The sequence below is a fragment of the Haliotis rufescens genome, unplaced genomic scaffold, assembly GCF_023055435.1.
Source record: "Haliotis rufescens isolate VD_foot unplaced genomic scaffold, xgHalRufe1.0.p SCAF_10, whole genome shotgun sequence".
In the NCBI taxonomy this organism is placed as follows: Eukaryota; Metazoa; Mollusca; class Gastropoda; order Lepetellida; family Haliotidae; genus Haliotis; species Haliotis rufescens.
The window spans coordinates 38417784-38436242 of NW_025963780.1; the positions used below are offsets into that span (position 1 = coordinate 38417784).

The window sequence follows — 18459 nt, forward strand, 5'->3', positions numbered from 1 at the left end:
GGAACAAATTTTGTGTTTTTTTAGCATGACTGCCTTTTCTTAACAGGGAAGGGACTGACAGCAGCTACCAAGAAAAGTCCAGACAGTATGACCCTGACCCATATTCAACTGATCCATACTATCAGTATCAACGTAGTTATGCACCAGATGATGACCCAAGCTGCTATCAAGAAACTGACGACCAAGGTCATGATCACGAGACTGATGACCAAGGTCATTACGCACAGACTGACAGTCAAGGTCATTATCAACAGCTTGATGACCAAGGTAACTACGCTCAAACAAACAAACATCGGTACCATCCACAGAGAGAGGAATATGGGCACTATCCTCAAGAGGACCAAGGAAACTACCCCCGTTATGATGACAAAGGTAGCTATCATCGAACAGACAAACAACAGCACCATCCACAGACAGAGGAACATGGGCACCATCCACGGAGAGAGGAACATGAGCAATATCCAAGGAGAGAGGAACAAGGGCGCCATCCACGGACAGTGGAACAAGGGCGCTATCCACGGACAGTGGAACATGGGCACCATCCACGGACAGAGGAACATGGGCACCATCCACGGACAGAGGAACAGGGGCACTTCCCACTGAGAGAGGAACATGGGCACCATCCACGGACTGAGAAACAGGAGCACTATCCATGGACAGAGGAACAGGGATGCAATCCACGGACAGTGGAATATGGGCACCATCCACGGACAGAGGAACATGGGCACCATCCATGGACAGAGGAACAGGGGCACTATCCACTGAGAGGGGAACAAGGGCGCCATCCACAGACTGAGAAACAGGGGCACTATCCACAGACAGAGGAACAGGGGCACCATCCACGGACAGTGGAATATGGGCACCATCCACAGACAGACAAACAGGGGGACTATCAACGGGGAGAGGAACAGGGGCACTATCCACAAACAGAGGTACAGGGGCACTATCCACGAACAGAGGAACAGGGGCACTATCCACAAACAGAGGAACATGGGCACCGTCCACGGAGAGAGGAACATGGGTACCATCCACGAACAGAGGAACATGGGCACCATCCCTGGAGAGAGGAACATGGGCACCATCCACGGAGAGAGGAACATGGACACCATCCACGAACAGAGGAACATGAGCACTATCCACGGAGAGAGGAACAGGGGCGCCATCCACAAACAGAGGAACATGGGCACCATCCACAGACAGAGGAACATGAGCACTATCCACGGAGAGAGGAACAGGGGCACTATCCACTATCCAGGGATAAGCTTCAGAGGTATGATGATGATGATACATATTGCTTCAATCATAATGATATGATAACCGCCATTGTCAATATTTCACAGGTTTGTACACACTAATCTCCTCCATCACCCGTGAATACATTGGGCTGATTTGTGTTGTGGTGGTGACGTGTGTCTTAATTCAGGCAGCTAAAGAAGTAAGACTTGATGCAGTGTGTAGAGCAGATACCAAAAGGTTTTGTACATGTTACACTCGATGTGCACACATCTCTCTGTTCGTGTGAGTGTTCATTGGTCTGTGTATCCATCGGTTGCTCTCTTGCTGGAACAAGGATGTTGCTTAATTCATTGGTTAAAAATAGAGACGACATCACATATGGTCCAATGAATTCCTGGGGTGATGGAGGAGCCTAGTGCATACCTGTGAATTATTGATAATGGGTAGCCACTCTTTTTGATGGTATTGAGTGTGAATAAAATGTGAAAAAAGGTTCCTTTTTTTTTAAGAATTACAAGTTCAAAAGGTTAAAGGAATGTGTGCATTATTTTTCACATTATGTAGAAAGTACAGTTCATTCATCAATATAAGGGGGCGGTCGGGTAGCCTAGTGCTTAATGCGTTCGCTTGTCACGCCGAAGACCCGGGTTCAATTCCCGACATGGGTACAATATGTGAAGCCCATTTCTGGTGTCCCCCGCCGTGATATTGCTGGAATATTGCTAAAAGCGGCGTAAAACCATACTCACTCACTCACTCATCAAAATAAGTTAGAGTGTGATAAAAAAAAAATGACTTGCATTTTGTTTCTCTGACAGCCAATGTTTTTTGATTAAGTGAAGAAATCTGAATAATGTTATTTTTACAGAGCAATTCCAAAGGCTGAGGAGAAGCTGATGAGGATGGATCAGCCACAGTCTGCTGCTGATGTCACCCAGGCAGCTCCAGGGGTAAGTGTCCTGTACTGTGTGCTAGATGTACTGTACTGTGTGCTAGATGTACTGTACTGTGTGCTAGATGTACTGTACTGTGTGCTAGATGTACTGTACTGTGTGCTAGATTGACTGTACTGTGTGCTAGATGGACTGTACTGTGTGCTAGATTGACTGTACTGTGTGCTAGATGGACTGTACTGTGTGCTAGATTGACTGTACTGTGTGCTAGATGTACTGTACTGTGTGCTAGATGGACTGTACTGTGTGCTAGATGGACTGTACTGTGTGCTAGATGTACTGTACTGTGTGCTAGATTGACTGTACTGTGTGCTAGATGTACTGTACTGTGTGCTAGATTGACTGTACTGTGTGCTAGATGTACTGTACTGTGTGCTAGATGTACTGTACAGTGTGCTAGATGTACTGTACTGTGCTAGATGGACTGTACTGTGTGCTAGATGTACTGTACTGTGTGCTAGATGTACTTATTTGTGCTAGATGGACTGTACTGTGTGCTAGATGTACTGTACTGTGTGCTAGATGTACTGTACTGTGTGTTAGATGTACTGTACTGTGTGCTAGATGTACTGTACTGTGTGCTAGATGTACAGTACAGTGTGCTAGATGTACTGTACTGTGCTAGATGGACTGTACTGTGTGCTAGATGTACTGTACTGTGTGCTAGATGTACTGTACTGTGTGCTAGATGTACTGTACTGTGTGCTAGATGTACTGTACAGTGTGCTAGATGTACTGTACTGTGCTAGATGTACTGTACTGTGTGCTAGATGTACTGTACTCTGTGTTAGATGTACTGTACTGTGGGCTAGATGTACTTATTTGTGCTAGATGGACTGTACTGTGTGCTAGATCTACTGTACTGTGTGCTAGATGTACTGTACTGTGTGTTAGATGTACTGTACTGTGTGCTAGATGTACTGTACTGTGTGCTAGATGTACTGTACTGTGTGTTAGATGTACTGTACTGTGCTAGATGGACTGTACTGTGTGCTAGATGTACTGTACTGTGCTAGATGGACTGTACTGTGTGCTAGATGTACTGTACTGTGCTAGATGGACTGTACTGTGTGCTAGATGTACTGTACTGTGCTAGATGTACTGTACTGTGTGCTAGATGTACTGTACTGTGTGCTAGATGTACTGTACTGTGTTAGATGTACTGTACTGTGTGCTAGATGTACTGTACTGTGTGTTAGATGTACTGTACTGTGTGCTAGATGTACTGTACTGTGTGCTAGATGTACTGTACTGTGTGCTAGATGTACTGTACTGTGTTAGATGTACTGTACTGTGTGCTAGATGTACTGTACTGTGTGTTAGATGTACTGTACTGTGTGCTAGATGTACTGTACTGTGTGCTAGATGTACTGTACTGTGTGCTAGATGGACTGTACTGTGTGTTAGATGTACTGTACTGTGTGCTAGATGTACTGTACTGTGCTAGATGGACTGTACTGTGTGCTAGATGTACTGTACTGTGTGTTAGATGTACTGTACTGTGTGCTAGATGTACTGTACTGTGTGCTAGATGTACTGTACTGTGTGCTTGACGTACTGTACTGTGTGTTAGATGTACTGTACTGTGTGCGAGATCTACTGTACTGTGTGCTAGATGTACTGTACTGTGTGCTACATGTACTGTACTGTGTGCTTGACGTACTGTACTGTGTGCTAGATGTACTGTACTGTGCTAGATGGACTGTACTGTGTGCTAGATGTACTGTACTGTGTGTTAGATGTACTGTACTGTGTGCTAGATGGACTGTACTGTGTGTTAGATGTACTGTACTGTGTGCTAGATGTACTGTACTGTGCTAGATGTACTGTACTGTGTGCTAGATGTACTGTACTGTGTGTTAGATGTACTGTACTGTGTGCTAGATGTACTGTACTGTGTGCTAGATGTACTGTACTGTGTGCTTGACGTACTGTACTGTGTGTTAGATGGACTGTACTGTGTGCGAGATGTACTGTACTGTGTGCTAGATGTACTGTACTGTGTGCTAGATGTACTGTACTGTGTGCTTGACGTACTGTACTGTGTGCTAGATGTACTGTACTGTGTGCGAGATGTACTGTACTGTGTGCTAGATGTACTGTATTGTGTGCTAGATGTACTGTACTGTGTGCTTGACGTACTGTACTGTGTGCGAGATGTACTGTACTGTGCTAGATGTACTGTACTGTGTGTTAGATGTACTGTACTGTGTGCTAGATGTACTGTACTGTGTGTTAGATGTACTGTACTGTGTGCTAGATGTACTGTACTGTGTGTTAGATGTACTGTACTGTGTGCTAGATGGACTGTACTGTGTGTTAGATGTACTGTACTGTGTGCTAGATGTACTGTACTGTGCTAGATGTACTGTACTGTGTGCTAGATGTACTGTACTGTGTGCTTGACGTACTGTACTGTGTGTTAGATGGACTGTACTGTGTGCGAGATGTACTGTACTGTGTGCTAGATGTACTGTACTGTGTGCTAGATGTACTGTACTGTGTGCTTGACGTACTGTACTGTGTGCTAGATGTACTGTACTGTGTGCGAGATGTACTGTACTGTGTGTTAGATGGACTGTACTGTGTGAGAGATGTACTGTACTGTGTGCTAGATGTACTGTACTGTGTGCTAGATGTACTGTACTGTGTGTTAGATGTACTGTACTGTGCTAGATGTACTGTACTGTGTGTTAGATGTACTGTATTGTGTGCTAGATGTACTGTACTGTGTGCTAGATGTACTGTACTGTGTTAGATGTACTGTACTGTGTGCTAGATGTACTGTACAGTGTGCTAGATGTACTGTACTGTGTGCTAGATGTACTGTACTGTGTGCTAGATGTACTGTACTGTGTGCGAGATGTACTGTACTCTGTGTTAGATGTACTGTACTGTGTTCTAGATGTACTGTACTGTGTGCTAGATGTACTGTACTGTGTGCTAGATTGACTGTACTGTGTGCTAGATTGACTGTACTGTGTGCTAGATTGACTGTACTGTACTCTGTGCTAGATGTACTGTACTGTACTGTGTGTTAGATGTACCAGTACTAGGTGAGGTGAAATGAGGTTGAACGGCGCGTTCAAGAGTATTGCACCTATAGTGTAGTGAAGTATGTTTGTGTGATTGAGTGTATGCATGTGAGTGCACACTTGTACTAGCCCAGACCAATGCCGATGTTATAATGCAACCCACTCAGATACCATTGTGCTGTTTAATTTCAATAATCCACTGAGACACAGTATACTGACTCTGATCCAACCAGGCCTTGTTTTATTTCCTTAATGCTGAGCACCAGACAGGCTGACGACAAGTATGATCTTTTTCCGTATTTGGTATGATGCAGATGGGATCGAACCACAAACCTTCCGCTCTCCATTCGATGTAATAAGTGTGAAAATATTATTGCTTTGCTCTCGGGCCATATGGTTCAAGCAGGCTGCCTATTTTAACAGTCTTCTGTTAAGGGGACTGCTTTATGTTCCCTGAAGGTTGAATTCTGTCGTCGCAATTGGTTTCCACAACCACCTGCTTATGACATGTGACTTGGGGACATGTAAGGTCAAAGTCACCCGGTATGAGCTAGGCATAAAGTAAGGCATTGTTTACACAACATCTTGAATTTTTATGAATAGTATAATTTTGATTTAACTTGGTAGTGTAAACGCCTTTTTAGTTTTAGTTTTAGTTTTAGTTTTTGCTCTAAACCAATCTTATTAAAATCAGACCGCTGAACTAAGATCTGAAGACATCCTATAAGGGGCGCATCAGAACGACCTTTCATCCGACTAATCAGAGCGTCACTTACCAGATTATGAAAGTGACAGTCGGAATGTGATTTCTACCTTGAAATGCATTACACGGGGTATTCCGAATGATAGTTACGGGTTTAATGACTGAATCCATACCATCTAGATCATCTATCAGCCATTCCCGAATGTTCTTTTGTTCAGGTTTCAAATTAGTAATCGAAAATTTGTCAAAATATGTTTCGAAGCGTAGTCGCCAAATTGAAATTCGTGCCGTAAAGCACGAGAAAGCTCCCTTCTGATTGGTCAATCCATTGGTCGGTCAGAGTTCGCGCAAGGTCGGTCTGGCGTGACCCGTAATGGGATGTCCTCAGATCTTTGTTTAGTGGTAGCGAGAACTAAGATCTGATTTCAATGAGATTGGCTCTAAACGTTTGCTGTAGACTTAATCTGGTTTGCTGTTACCAGGACAACAGCAGGAGACTTAGTTTCAGGCTCAGTCTGCACATAATTGTTGTTAGCGAACCATGTTGATAATGGTGACCTTGACCTTATTTTCAAGGTCATAACCCCCACCCGACCCCTTCAACTGAATATCAATAGGTTGGTCTCATCATAACTTGTTACATGCTTGCCAAAGATGTTGCTTTTAATTCTAATGTGTTGTTCCAGATGGGTGACGCTACAGCAGCAGTTGGTGGTCAGATTGGAGAAATGCTGCAAACTCTGGTAGGTGGTCACACATCCCAATGATAACTCATCAGTACATCATTAATAGGCACAATAACCCTGAATATTGAGGCTCATTTTGAAAGGTCCTTATGTGTAATAGTACCTTAAAAAGGTCCTCAATACATTGATTAGCCTGAGAACAGCCTGGAATTTTGAGTTTATGATTAAGTACCAAACTCTTATTCAGAAGAGCCATCATTCCTGCAAATATCCTGCTCTGTTACACCACAGCTTTAAATGCTGTATTTAGTCGACAATTCTATAATGTGATTTAGTGCAGGATTTATGGCAGTGATGCAATAGAGGAAGCTTTCTAGAGGAATTATTAACTCTTGTTTGATTGGTTGTTGATTTCAAGCTCAAGAGTGAGAGAAATTCTGTGTGAAGTTAGCGATAAGAGAGTTGGAACTGGTGCTGTTGCTTCCAAAACCCTGTGTCCAGGGTGTTTATCATACTAAAAAATATATCACCCTTCATAATCGAAGATGACCTTATCTTCATCTCAAGATTTCTCACAGCATATCTATCATGTCTCCTTGTCTCTTTGTTTCAGTCCAGCTCAATGATCTCCACAGAAGATGAGGCTGCTGTGGCACTCCAGGTGTCCAACGCCTTGACCCAGGCTCTGCTGTCCTTCCGCCTCCGTAGCAACGCCGGAGAGGTCAGTGAGATGATCAAGTCTGTCCAGAAATTGACCCCCCAGGGACAGATGCAAGTCAGCTCTCCTGGCTCGGCATCATCATCACACAGCCCCAGTGCCATCAATGTAGGTGTCTTTGTACCAGTGTCGGAAATAATGTTTACCTTTACAAACCATCCCGTGAAGATTCCAGGGTAGAGTTGGTCTTCAGCAACCCATGCTTGTCGAAAGAGGCGACTAACAGGATCGGGTGGTCAGGCTCGCTGACTTGGTTGAAGCATGTCATCGATCCCAAATGTGTGGATCGATGCTTGATTGTCTGGTCCAGACTCGATTATTTACAGGCCGCCATCATATAGCTGGAATATTGCTGAGTGAGGCGTAAAACAACCAATCAACTGAAAGTTGCATCCGCATTTTAGATCATGATCATTTAGACCACGGTCGGGTAGCCTAGTGGTTAAAGCGTTCGCTCGTCACGCCGAAGACCCCGGTTCGATTCCTGACATTGGTACAATGTGTGAAGCCCATTTCTGGTGTCCCCCGCCGTGATATTGCTGGAATATTGCTAAAAGCGGCGTAAAACCATACTCACTCACTCACTCTGCTTTGTATGGAAGGGAATGTGTGCCAGAGTTACATTATGACACATTGTAAAAGGAATTTGTGTTGTAATCTGATAACTGACTTTTCACTGTGTATGAATACTTTTCATTTTTTTCCAGTCCCATATTTGTACTTCGGCTTGGCAAAATGGTTGCCATGAAAACACATATTGTTTATCTGCTAATGCTACTTTCATACACAGTTGTTGAGCTGGAAATTAAACAATCCAAAATCAACATCAAATGCAAATTAATTGACATAGTTCAAAAATGAAACCTCAAAGCAGGTCGTATTTATGATTCAAACTAAAATGTTAGGTCTTACTTGAAAACTGTAAACCCCAAAGTAGGTCTTACAGAGAAAGGAAAGCCTCCCTATGTATATTCAAAGCTGCTCATGGCTTTCAGCTTGATTGAGAACAAGTACTTGCTCAAAGGAGAGAACCTTGTGTAGAACAATGGAATGACATGGCTGGAGTTTAATAAATGTCATGATACCTTATGTGTTATTTTAGGGAATTCTGTCTGGTATTGAGTGATTAATTATGATATTGAATGATTAATTATGATGTAAATGTAAAAAATGTGTGTTCTTCTGAGTTTTAGGATCCGCTGAAGAATGTGTTGTTGGAGTGCCTGTTTCTGTTGGTGGTGGTGGTGTTTGTTGTCCTATTACTAAATATAGTTTATTTCTGTTTTTCAGATTACACAAAGGTCTGCTTCTTTCAAACTAGGCAAGCGACCAGCAGTCAGCACAAACTCACCACACAGTGACCTTCAAGATGTTCCAGCACCAAATCAGAACCTGTTTCAAGGTGTTCCACCACCAAACCAGAACATACTTCAAGGTGTTCCACCTTTAAATCAGAATCTGTTTCAAGGTGTTCCACCACAAGACCAGAACATATTTCAAGGTGTTCCACCTCCAAATCAGAACATGTTTCAAGGTGTACCATCACCAGACCAGAACATATTTCAAGGTGTTCCACTTCCAAATCAGAACATATTTCAAGGTGTACCATCACCAGACCAGAACATATTTCAAGGTGTTCCACCTCCAAACCAGAACATATTTCAAGGTGTACCATCACCAGACCAGAACTTATTTCGAGGTGTTCCACCGCCTGAACAGAACGTATCCCATGGTGTATCCCAAAGTAGCCCCTTGGCAGCTGCATCTTTTCTTCCTGCTCCCTCAAAGACGAACACCTCTGGAATGTTCAATCTGACTTCGGACAGCACCCCCAAAGATTCCACACAATTCATGGATTACAGTTCGGCCCCTGCCACCCACGCTAGTGCTCTGTACCCTCAGGCTAGTGCCCTGTACCCCCAGGGGTCTGTAATGTCTTACCCCAGCCATGCCCCTCGGGGCACTGGGCAGCCAGATTACAACTCAGGGAACACATTTTACAACTTTCAACCCCCTCTTCCAAATTACGAACCTCCGAAACCGCCACCACCCCCTCCTATGTGAGATGAGTGACTTCCCTGATCCTACGATGAGGAAGTCCAGCGATTATCCATCAAAGTGAGATAGGCAGGATGTGGAGAAAACTATTGTGAAGGGGATGTCTAAGGAAGTTAGGCCTTGGTTTACAGGTGCGCCGGCCACAATACTGGGAATACGGAGGTGAAATATAAATAATTATTTTGTTATTCATAAAATCATTTTTTGAAAAATATTTTTGTCACCACCACCGTGAAATATGTTTATATGAAATTAATAAATGATGGAATCTTGCAACATGGTAACAAGATGAGTTTCCCATCAGAACTTCCTCACTTCTGCAGTGATGACAATGCAATGTTGGCAGTGAGGGTAGTAACTCAACCACCTCCGGGTACCTTGCACTGTCATGTCATAATTGGGGCTGTAGGGTAGCCTAGTGGTTAAAGCCATCGTCACATTAATGGCCCAGGTTCGATTCCCCACATGGGCACAATGTATGAAGCCCATTTCTGGTGTCCCCCACTGCTATATTGCCTGATTATTGCTAAAAGCTGCGTAAAAACTTACTCATGTCATAATTATTATATTTTTCTCTTTTCTATTTCTACCAAACTGATTATTTTTGGGGGGGAATCTGTAAACCAAACTGAAAAAACGGCCTTAGGATAGTTGAGTACCCTGATGATAAAAGGTTATGCTGAACATGTTACTGAATATTTATCATGATGATGACATGAGATTGTGTCATCTTTAATTTGGAGGAGTGGATAGTGCATGTTCATCAGTTATGGCATGAGAGGGCCATCGGCCATCAGTTATGGCATGAGAGGGCCATCAGTTATGGCATGAGAGGGCCATCAGTTATGGCATGAGAGGGCCTGCATCATGTCGGAATGTTTGCTCCATCTGTATATAACGCAATAACGCATGGATGATAACAAGGATGTGTGAAATTGAATGGAGGATAATTTTGATGTGGTAATTGTGGAATGATGTCAGTTTCAATATTCTATATTGTACAAATTAACTGTTGTAGCAGGGCTCCAGGTACCATTTTAGCCCATGTGTATTTGCTCACGTGTTATACATTGAGTATTGATAGTTTTCTTTGAATAGTTGAAAAGGATACATTTTACAATGGGTAAGTACACAGTGTTATACTGTTGTTGTTTTTTAAGAGTTCTAAGCAAACTACTTAAAATGAAAACCTGTGAAGATCCAGGTTAGAATAGGTCTTCAGCAACCCGCCCTTAAGTAAAAAGACAACTATGCTTGTCACAACGTGACTAAGGGGATCGTGTGGTCAGACTTGCTGACTAGGTTGATGCATGTCATCAATCCCAATTGCGTAGATTGATCCTCATAATGTCAATTACTGGATTGTCTGGTCCAGACTCCAGACTTATTTACAGACCACCATCATATAGCTCTGTGTGGAGTGTAACAACAGACAAAACTTAAAATGAATAGGGTAGTTGTGATACATTTTGATTCTTTTACGCAAATATGTAGCTTACCTGGATCTCTGTTGTATTTAAGTTTCAGTGCATGAACTAGTCATTTGTCTGTCAGTCGGTATGGAGTGTCAAAGGTACAGATGTTACAAGGTGTTGGCCCTGTCAGAATAAACCAGCCTTGTGTATCAATACTTGATGCTTCAGTCAATATATGTATTCCTATATTTAATTTGGGTCATTTTTTCATGTAATTCTCGATGTTCCATGTCGCTGGCGGACAAAGGTTGTTGCTGGTTGTCTCATTCACACAACTGGTTAATTTTGTCTGTGTCATTCAATCACATTTGGCCTGGTCATAGTTGTATTTCATTTGTTTTAGGCCTTGTCATTGCTGGCTGACATTGTGTATCTTATCATTAAAAGCAGCATCATCCCGTGAAGATCTGGGATAGAATTTTCTAAAGGTCTTCAGCAACCCATGCTTAACTTGCCGTAAAAGGCGACAACTAACGGGATCGGTTGGTCAGGCTCACTGACTTTGTCATTGAATGTCATCGCATCCTAATTGCATGGATCGATGTTCATGATGTTTTTAATCACTGGATTGTCTGGTCCAGACTTGATTATTTACAGATAGCCGTCATGCAGCTGGAATATTCCTAGGTGCGGCGTTAAACACCAAATAAACAAACATTAGTTGGGTAAAAGAACACACTATCATACATTTTTTAAAGCTATATTTTATTTTTGTGCAACATAGTTGCTATTCCACTGGACAGTCATAGCACTGAGATTGGTGTGTGGATCAAGTTCGTCAACAGAACAGTCTTGGCGCTGTGACTGTTCAGTCAGGTTTATGGAGGTGTAAATATTTGTGTAAAACTGTTGTTGACAGTGTATTACGTGATAGGTACAAAATGATTCTATTGTTTTCTCATTGTGTATATAAATGGCAAAAAATAAAAAGCTTAAACATCCTATGTTTTTCATATTTACAGAGACCATATACCATGTATATTGGTGTGTGTGCTTGTACTAGACCGGACTTATGCAGGTTTTATAGTGCTAGCCTACTGAAATGCCATGCTGCAGTTTGACATGGATACGCCACTCAAATACATGATACTGACTGGGTGATAAGTCCTTGTTTTATCCCCCTCCAAGCCGAAGGCCAGACAGGGTAACAAGTACCATCTTTTAACATCTTTTGGGACAACCAGGTTCTCCAGGCAAATGCTCTATCCACTAGGCCACAGAGGCGGTGAAAGTAGCCAGTAGATTTGTCATCATTTAATGGAGACCATCATTGTGATTACAGAACATACAGCTGGTGCCTCAAGGTCCAGATGTCCTCCGGGGGTGTCTGTTATACAATGTGACAGCAACATTTGCTAATGACAAGACCACGTAATCATTCACATGATTCGGGATCTCCATTCAACCCTGAAATACCTACAGGCATATGCTCAGCAGAGTGCAGAGAAATCAACCAAAGGTTTCATTAGCCATGTGGGCTTATACAGAAAAAAACCCACAAATGATGCATTGCAAAACTCAAGGAACAGTTGCAGTGGAGTGTCCAGTTGATGCTTGTGAATATAAACTTGCCCAGCCTCTTTTTCTTGAAAGTTGATAAATGATGTCAAATTCTTCTTGAGCCCTGCCACTAAAGTGACATTGCAGGAATACCTTCTGTTCTGTCAGGCATGTGAACTTTGAAACCTATATTGCTGAACATTCTGAAGGGAAGAATGCATAGGGTTCTTGCATTAATCCAACGAAAGTTTTGGGAGGGGTTCAGACTAAACCACAACACTGACTGACTGACTGACTGACTTTAACACCGCTTTTAACAGTATTCCAGTTATAACAGCTTAATGTGGGAGGAAAGCCCGAAATGATGCAGGTCTCAGACGTTTACCACTTCGGTGAAACCCATGAGCACGGGTATGGTGCTGACAAACCTAGAAACATGATCGCGGCGAACCGGGACTCGAACCCAAAATCATAGGTTTCTGGCATGCCCAAGGGGCAACTCTGCACAGCGAATCGCGGCGCCTTAGACGACTGGGCCACCCGTGCCCCCAAACCACAACAGATTTAGCACCCAAGTCCTCAACACGGCATAGGTACCACAACATTGGTTTGAATTAAGTCATTAACTACACCAAGTGAAAAACATTAAGTTTATTTTATCCCAACCCTTTTTGAAACTGGTGGCATGATGGGAGAGACAACACATATCTCTGAGTGCGCCACAGACTCTCTCAGATAAATTGGTGCCATCCAGGAGATAAACATTCTGTTTTCAGGTTTTGCGGGTCTTAATATTTAGTAGTGGATGTCCAGAAAAATAATTTGGAACCAGTGGTGTTTAATATACAGTTTACATGTCACCCTGGATAGCATTGATGTCATGATACAGTGGAGGACACCACATGCTCCAGTCATAATTGAACCTTGCCTGATTTGCAGAATATGGGAAAAACTAAATCAAAGTTGTTCCAATAAATATTGATCAAACAGGATTTAATTAACATGAACTGGGTAATCCCATTTCACAAAGCTAAATGGCATGTTTTTAAAATTTATGATTGAGAAAAAGATTTCTTGGCTCTGAAAGTCATTAACATTTTTCAGACTGCAGCATGCACTCTCATTCGCTTTAAAATAAGAATGTGTGTGCAACATGACTAAAACCAAGACCAAAATCTAAATTCAATCTTTGATTGTGGTGAATGTCATTTGAACTCCACCTACCATGAAGCAGATAAATCTGACGACGTCCTCTTATTGAGATGGATACCTTTATGTTTCTGAATCACCAGGACTATTTGTGTGACCATGCATATATACACACAAAGAAAAAAGTTAGGCATACCCTAATATATTTCATTATTGTTTGGTCGCAATATTTGTAACAGTCGGGAAGAATGTTTTCTCGAGATGGTGTAAACAGTCATGCATGATGAAAGCTCACGTGCCATGCATGGTATGCCCCTGCAGCATGCTACCCTCGAGTATCTCTAAAAGCAATATATCCAAACGTTAAAATTGCTTTCTTAAGCTTGGTTTTAAACAGTTATTCCATGACATTGTGTGACCATGGCACAGGGCGATTATCAAACGCCACCAGATGGCAAATAACGGCATGCATAACGCAGGAATGTCTTGTAATGCCATTGGTCGGAATTTGGGGTATCATCACACTATCGGAAGCCATTTAGTCGATCCGGGGGACCTCCTGTGACGACATTTCGCGAAGACAGGGACCTCCTTCGTCTCATACGCCAAAACTCTTTTTAACAAGTACTCGTCTGAAACAGCTGTAGTTGCCCAATCATCGTTTCAGCACCAGAACCGTCAGGAACCTGCTGAAAGGAGGACTGAGGGCTAGATGAGTCATAAAGCATCCCTTGTTGAGATCACCACAAAGCTGCTCGTTTAGCATGGTGTATTGTGCGACAGAACTGGAATCTGAGAACTTGGAGATGGATCCATTGGTCAGACGAAGTTGCTTTCTGCTCCACGTCACTGATGGAAGAACGAAAGTTTGAAGGCACCGGAACACGGCCTACACCCCCAGGAACATTACACCGACTGTTGCATACGGCGGGGACTCAGTAATTGTTTGGGGGTGTATCTCTCTTGGTTGCAGGCTGGATTTGGACGCCATAAGGGGTAACTTAACAGGGGCTCAGTACATTCGGGACGTTTTGAGGCCAGTCGTCCTTCCTCATTTTGACAAGCATCCTCAGTACGTGGATAACAATGCCAGGCCTCATCGTTCGCATGGATTACATGAGGGCCAATGCAACAACAACTCTACCCTGGCCAGCAATGAGCCCAGATTTGAACACCCTTGAACATGTTTGGGATATTCTGGGGCGGCACGTACAGGCACGAGATCCTCCTGTACAAGGTTTATGCCAACCGGAAGCAGCATTGCATCAGGAGTGGTTGTTGACCAATTAACAGATCCAACGTCTGACTGGAGGCATGAGACTTGGGGTGGAATGCGTCATCCAGGCACGTGGGGGTCATACCCGCTACTGATCATGCCAAGTAGAGACTTTAAGGAAAATTTTCACATGAAACATCAAACTTAACTCGTTTACTTAATCTTGCAGCTCCATACTTTTTTGAGGTATTGTCTAAGATCAAAAACAGTACCTGTGTTGCCATGATGTTTTTGTCAGTAAATTAAAAAAAAGAAAAGTGTTCTGTTTTATGACTTAAGAAATCAGGGCCTGGTTATTTCACCATGAAATAATCAAACAATGTCTTCATAAGATGTGTTTGGAGATGGACTTGATCACAAAAACACATCTTTTCTGATTTCGAGATAAAGTTAATTATGCACTTTTAGTACATGTCTCATTGGCATGCTGTGGTATTGCATGGTGCTACTCGTCTGAGACTAGTGAGAATCTGGCAGGACTAGTTTTACGTAAACCACTTGTCCGCAATAAGCTATGCACCTGTTGGGTATGACCAATGGTGTCTATCCCTCTCTATGCAGCATAGTGTAATATGTTCTGGATAAAAAGCAGAAACTTAATTTGACCAGGTTTAAATTTTCTGTTAGCTTGAAAAACAACCAAAATCAGTTTTAAAATGTTGATCTGGTTTAATATTTTTTTTGCAACAAACATTCACACCTGTTCGCTCTATATCTGCCACTTGGCAATAACTTAAAAATCAAGAGAGTTAAAATTTAAGTATGACAGCTAATGAAAACCAATGCTCTAAAGTCCACAAAATTGGGGCACAGCCTCCTTTTGCGGGGTTAAAATGATAGAGATAAGACATGTTCACCAGTTCATCCGCGGACACACTAGTTGCAAATTGATATAAGACTGTACAGTTCATAATTTCCTAGAGTTGACATTATCACTTTGTCGACTCCTCCAGGTACGCAATAAGATCGGCACGCTCTTGCTTCTTCTTGAGTCCAGCGAAAATCATTTTTGTTCCAGGGATGTATTTCTTGGGGTTTTCTAAGTATTCGAACAGGGTAGTCTTGGACCAGGTGATACCTGCAAAACAAAATGAAAATACACTTAGTATGATTTACATGTATACTTAGTATGATTTACAAGCACACTTAGCATGATTTACAAAGAAAAAGGAAAGGCTTCTGCAATCAATTGAAACCAAACTCCAGCTTTTTGTTCACATTCTTTCTACATGCACGTACATTGATTACAATTCAACAATTTGGATGACATGTCATTGTGGTTTTAACTATATTGTACTACATGTATCAACAATTGAATACAAATAGTTGGAATAATCTAGATTACAATGTTAAATTTCCAGGGTTTAATTTAAGTTTAAGCAGTTACAATAAAGTTTGAATATAACAGTATAACAATCTGGAACTTTTGGCACTAATCCGAAGCTGGAATCCAGTACATTTTTGTTAGGTCTGTTAAGCAAGCTAGTAATCATGCTAATACCAAAGTTCGAGTCAGTAGACTCAAAAGTTTTTGGCACAGAGTGGTAATATTGTGAAATTCAACTTGATCATGACTTAATACATGAAAGGAGATGTAGATAGAGGCAGTTTCAAGGTCACCTTTGCTCTTGTTAGCATCTGTGTAGGAGAACCCTGCTGCCTGTCCGGTCTTGCGTCCAATAAGCCCATTCAAGCAGGGGCCAGTCTTGTGCTTTCCCCCTTTCTCTACAACGTGGCACTGGGCACACCTCTGAACAAAAATCTTCTTCCCCTTCTCTGCATTTCCAGCTGGTACATCTGCCATTTTCTAAACTGAAAATTCAAAATAAATTGTTTTTAATGAGAATAATGTAGGCAACAAAATACTGCTATTAATGTTAAAGTTGTCAGGGAAACTCCACCCGATCCTTATCTAGGGCTGTAATGATTCACCTTGCCGCAATACCACACACAGCCTGACAAATCAGGTATGATACAGCACAATGACGCATACCAGCAGAAAACATCAATGTTTACAAATTTTTCATGCTATCCTCAAATATACGTATCAATTTGTATTTGGTGTTTGAAATTGATGGGTGGGTGGGTCCTTGCGGTTTGTATTTGAATCTAAGGACCCCTAAACCTTTAACTTCTAACATTATGGCTAAAACCCCTTGACCATGTTGACATTTATACTTTACAAAAAAGTATTGGTACATGACCTTCTTAGATGAATCATCACACCTCTACCAGTTTCCTCATACCTCATTCATGTCCGACATATTTGTTTGATGCTTGTAATTAAAGCGGCACATGAAGCATGGCTATTTGAAACCGCATATGGGAATAAAGCTTGGGATAAAGCTCAAAATAAACCAAAACTGACCCTGCTTTCTTTTGTAGATTCAATATGATTAAACCACAAAATTGAATATCAAAATCGTCAGTGACATCACATGAATTGGGATCACATTTCAACAAACATGTTTCATATAACTTCGGTGACTGAAAATGACACTTACTTATGAAAACTTTTATTACAAGTATCTAATAATTTAGCAAAACGTCAGACAAATAACATCTGAACAACTTAGTAACAATATTGCAGAGATCATGGACTCAAAAAGTATCATGCCAGTATGCTCGAACGGTTAAATCTTGCTAGCGAATTTGGATTGGTTTCTGTAGCTGTGTGGCTTTGTTGGGCCTCTCCAGTCACTTCTGTGGACTGGTCGACCCACACTCTATGCATACACTTATCTTCCGGGTAGGCTTAGCTCACAATGATGTGGCCTATTGTTGAATTAAAATCGACATGACTTAATCCAACAAATGGCTTCTGCTTTCCACAACGCCGTAACTCAAGCTGTATTCAACCCTAGACGGTTAAGTACACATCTTTGACAGCAAATACTACGTATTTTACGCAAATTCACACGTGGTTCATTCATGACCTTGCAAACACCCACGTGACCTTCTCTAAAAGCTGTCACGTATACATATATTAACGAAACAAACATCCAAATATGACATAATTTCTCTATTGTAAGTAATTTACAATTAAAATAATGTATTCAAACGAATAGTAATAACGAAATTTCCGAAAATAGCCGGTCTGTCAGTTTTGTCATTGAACAGAAGACAACAGGCAGCGTTCGACGAAATTTCGAGATATCTTCAGATTTACTTCACATAGGTCTAAAAAAAACCCGTTAAAACATGACCGTCATTTTTTAAAACACACAAGTATTTAACCTGAGCTAACGAAAATGGGACGGATTTAATAAAAACTCACATGTATGTCCTCAAACAGCCTAGACGAAATACCGGTAAACTGGCTACAACGATGGCTGCCTTATGAAAGACCTGTGACGTCACTTAGAGGTCATAGGACGATTTCATTTTCTGTGAAAGGGTGTTAGCTCAATTATTAGACATATCATTTGTGTGATTCGGTGAATGTTGCTCATCGGTTAAAACTGGATGTGGTGTATGTTATAACTTTAAGTCGTAATATTTGTAGCATTTGAATAAATTGTAATGTTATTTTTCAGAATATAAAAGTAGCTCCGGACAAAAGAAATTCACTCCCCTATATAAATAAACTAACCCGATCTGGTTCCGGATTCTTGCTGATGTAATCAAACCCGTTTCTTTCCTATCCTCCTCGACTCATTAACGCACCAAA

At 41.8% G+C, this 18459-nt stretch overlaps 2 protein-coding genes across 2 annotated transcripts in view; one reads left to right on the plus strand and one right to left on the minus strand.

Annotated features, from left to right (window-relative positions):
- LOC124142679 overlaps nucleotides 1–11805 on the plus strand; it is a 44855-nt gene extending 33050 nt beyond the window's left edge. Inside the window, exons 16-20 of the mRNA XM_048386028.1 lie at nucleotides 47–1270; nucleotides 2105–2186; nucleotides 6614–6670; nucleotides 7227–7439; nucleotides 8622–11805. Of these exons, the coding sequence (XP_048241985.1) occupies nucleotides 47–1270; nucleotides 2105–2186; nucleotides 6614–6670; nucleotides 7227–7439; nucleotides 8622–9395 (2350 nt within the window). The 3' untranslated portion in view covers nucleotides 9396–11805. The remainder of the gene's footprint in view (nucleotides 1–46; nucleotides 1271–2104; nucleotides 2187–6613; nucleotides 6671–7226; nucleotides 7440–8621) is intronic.
- Nucleotides 11806–15438: 3633 nt separating this feature from the next.
- On the minus strand, nucleotides 15439–18167 carry LOC124142629 (cytochrome c). The gene is made up of 3 exons (XM_046511200.1): nucleotides 18067–18167; nucleotides 16410–16601; nucleotides 15439–15867 (listed from the first exon to the last, which is right to left on the minus strand). Exons 2-3 carry the CDS (start codon nucleotides 16591–16593, stop codon nucleotides 15722–15724), a joined length of 330 nt encoding a protein of 109 aa, XP_046367156.1. The 5' UTR covers nucleotides 16594–16601; nucleotides 18067–18167; the 3' UTR covers nucleotides 15439–15721.
- Nucleotides 18168–18459: the final 292 nt, after the last annotated feature.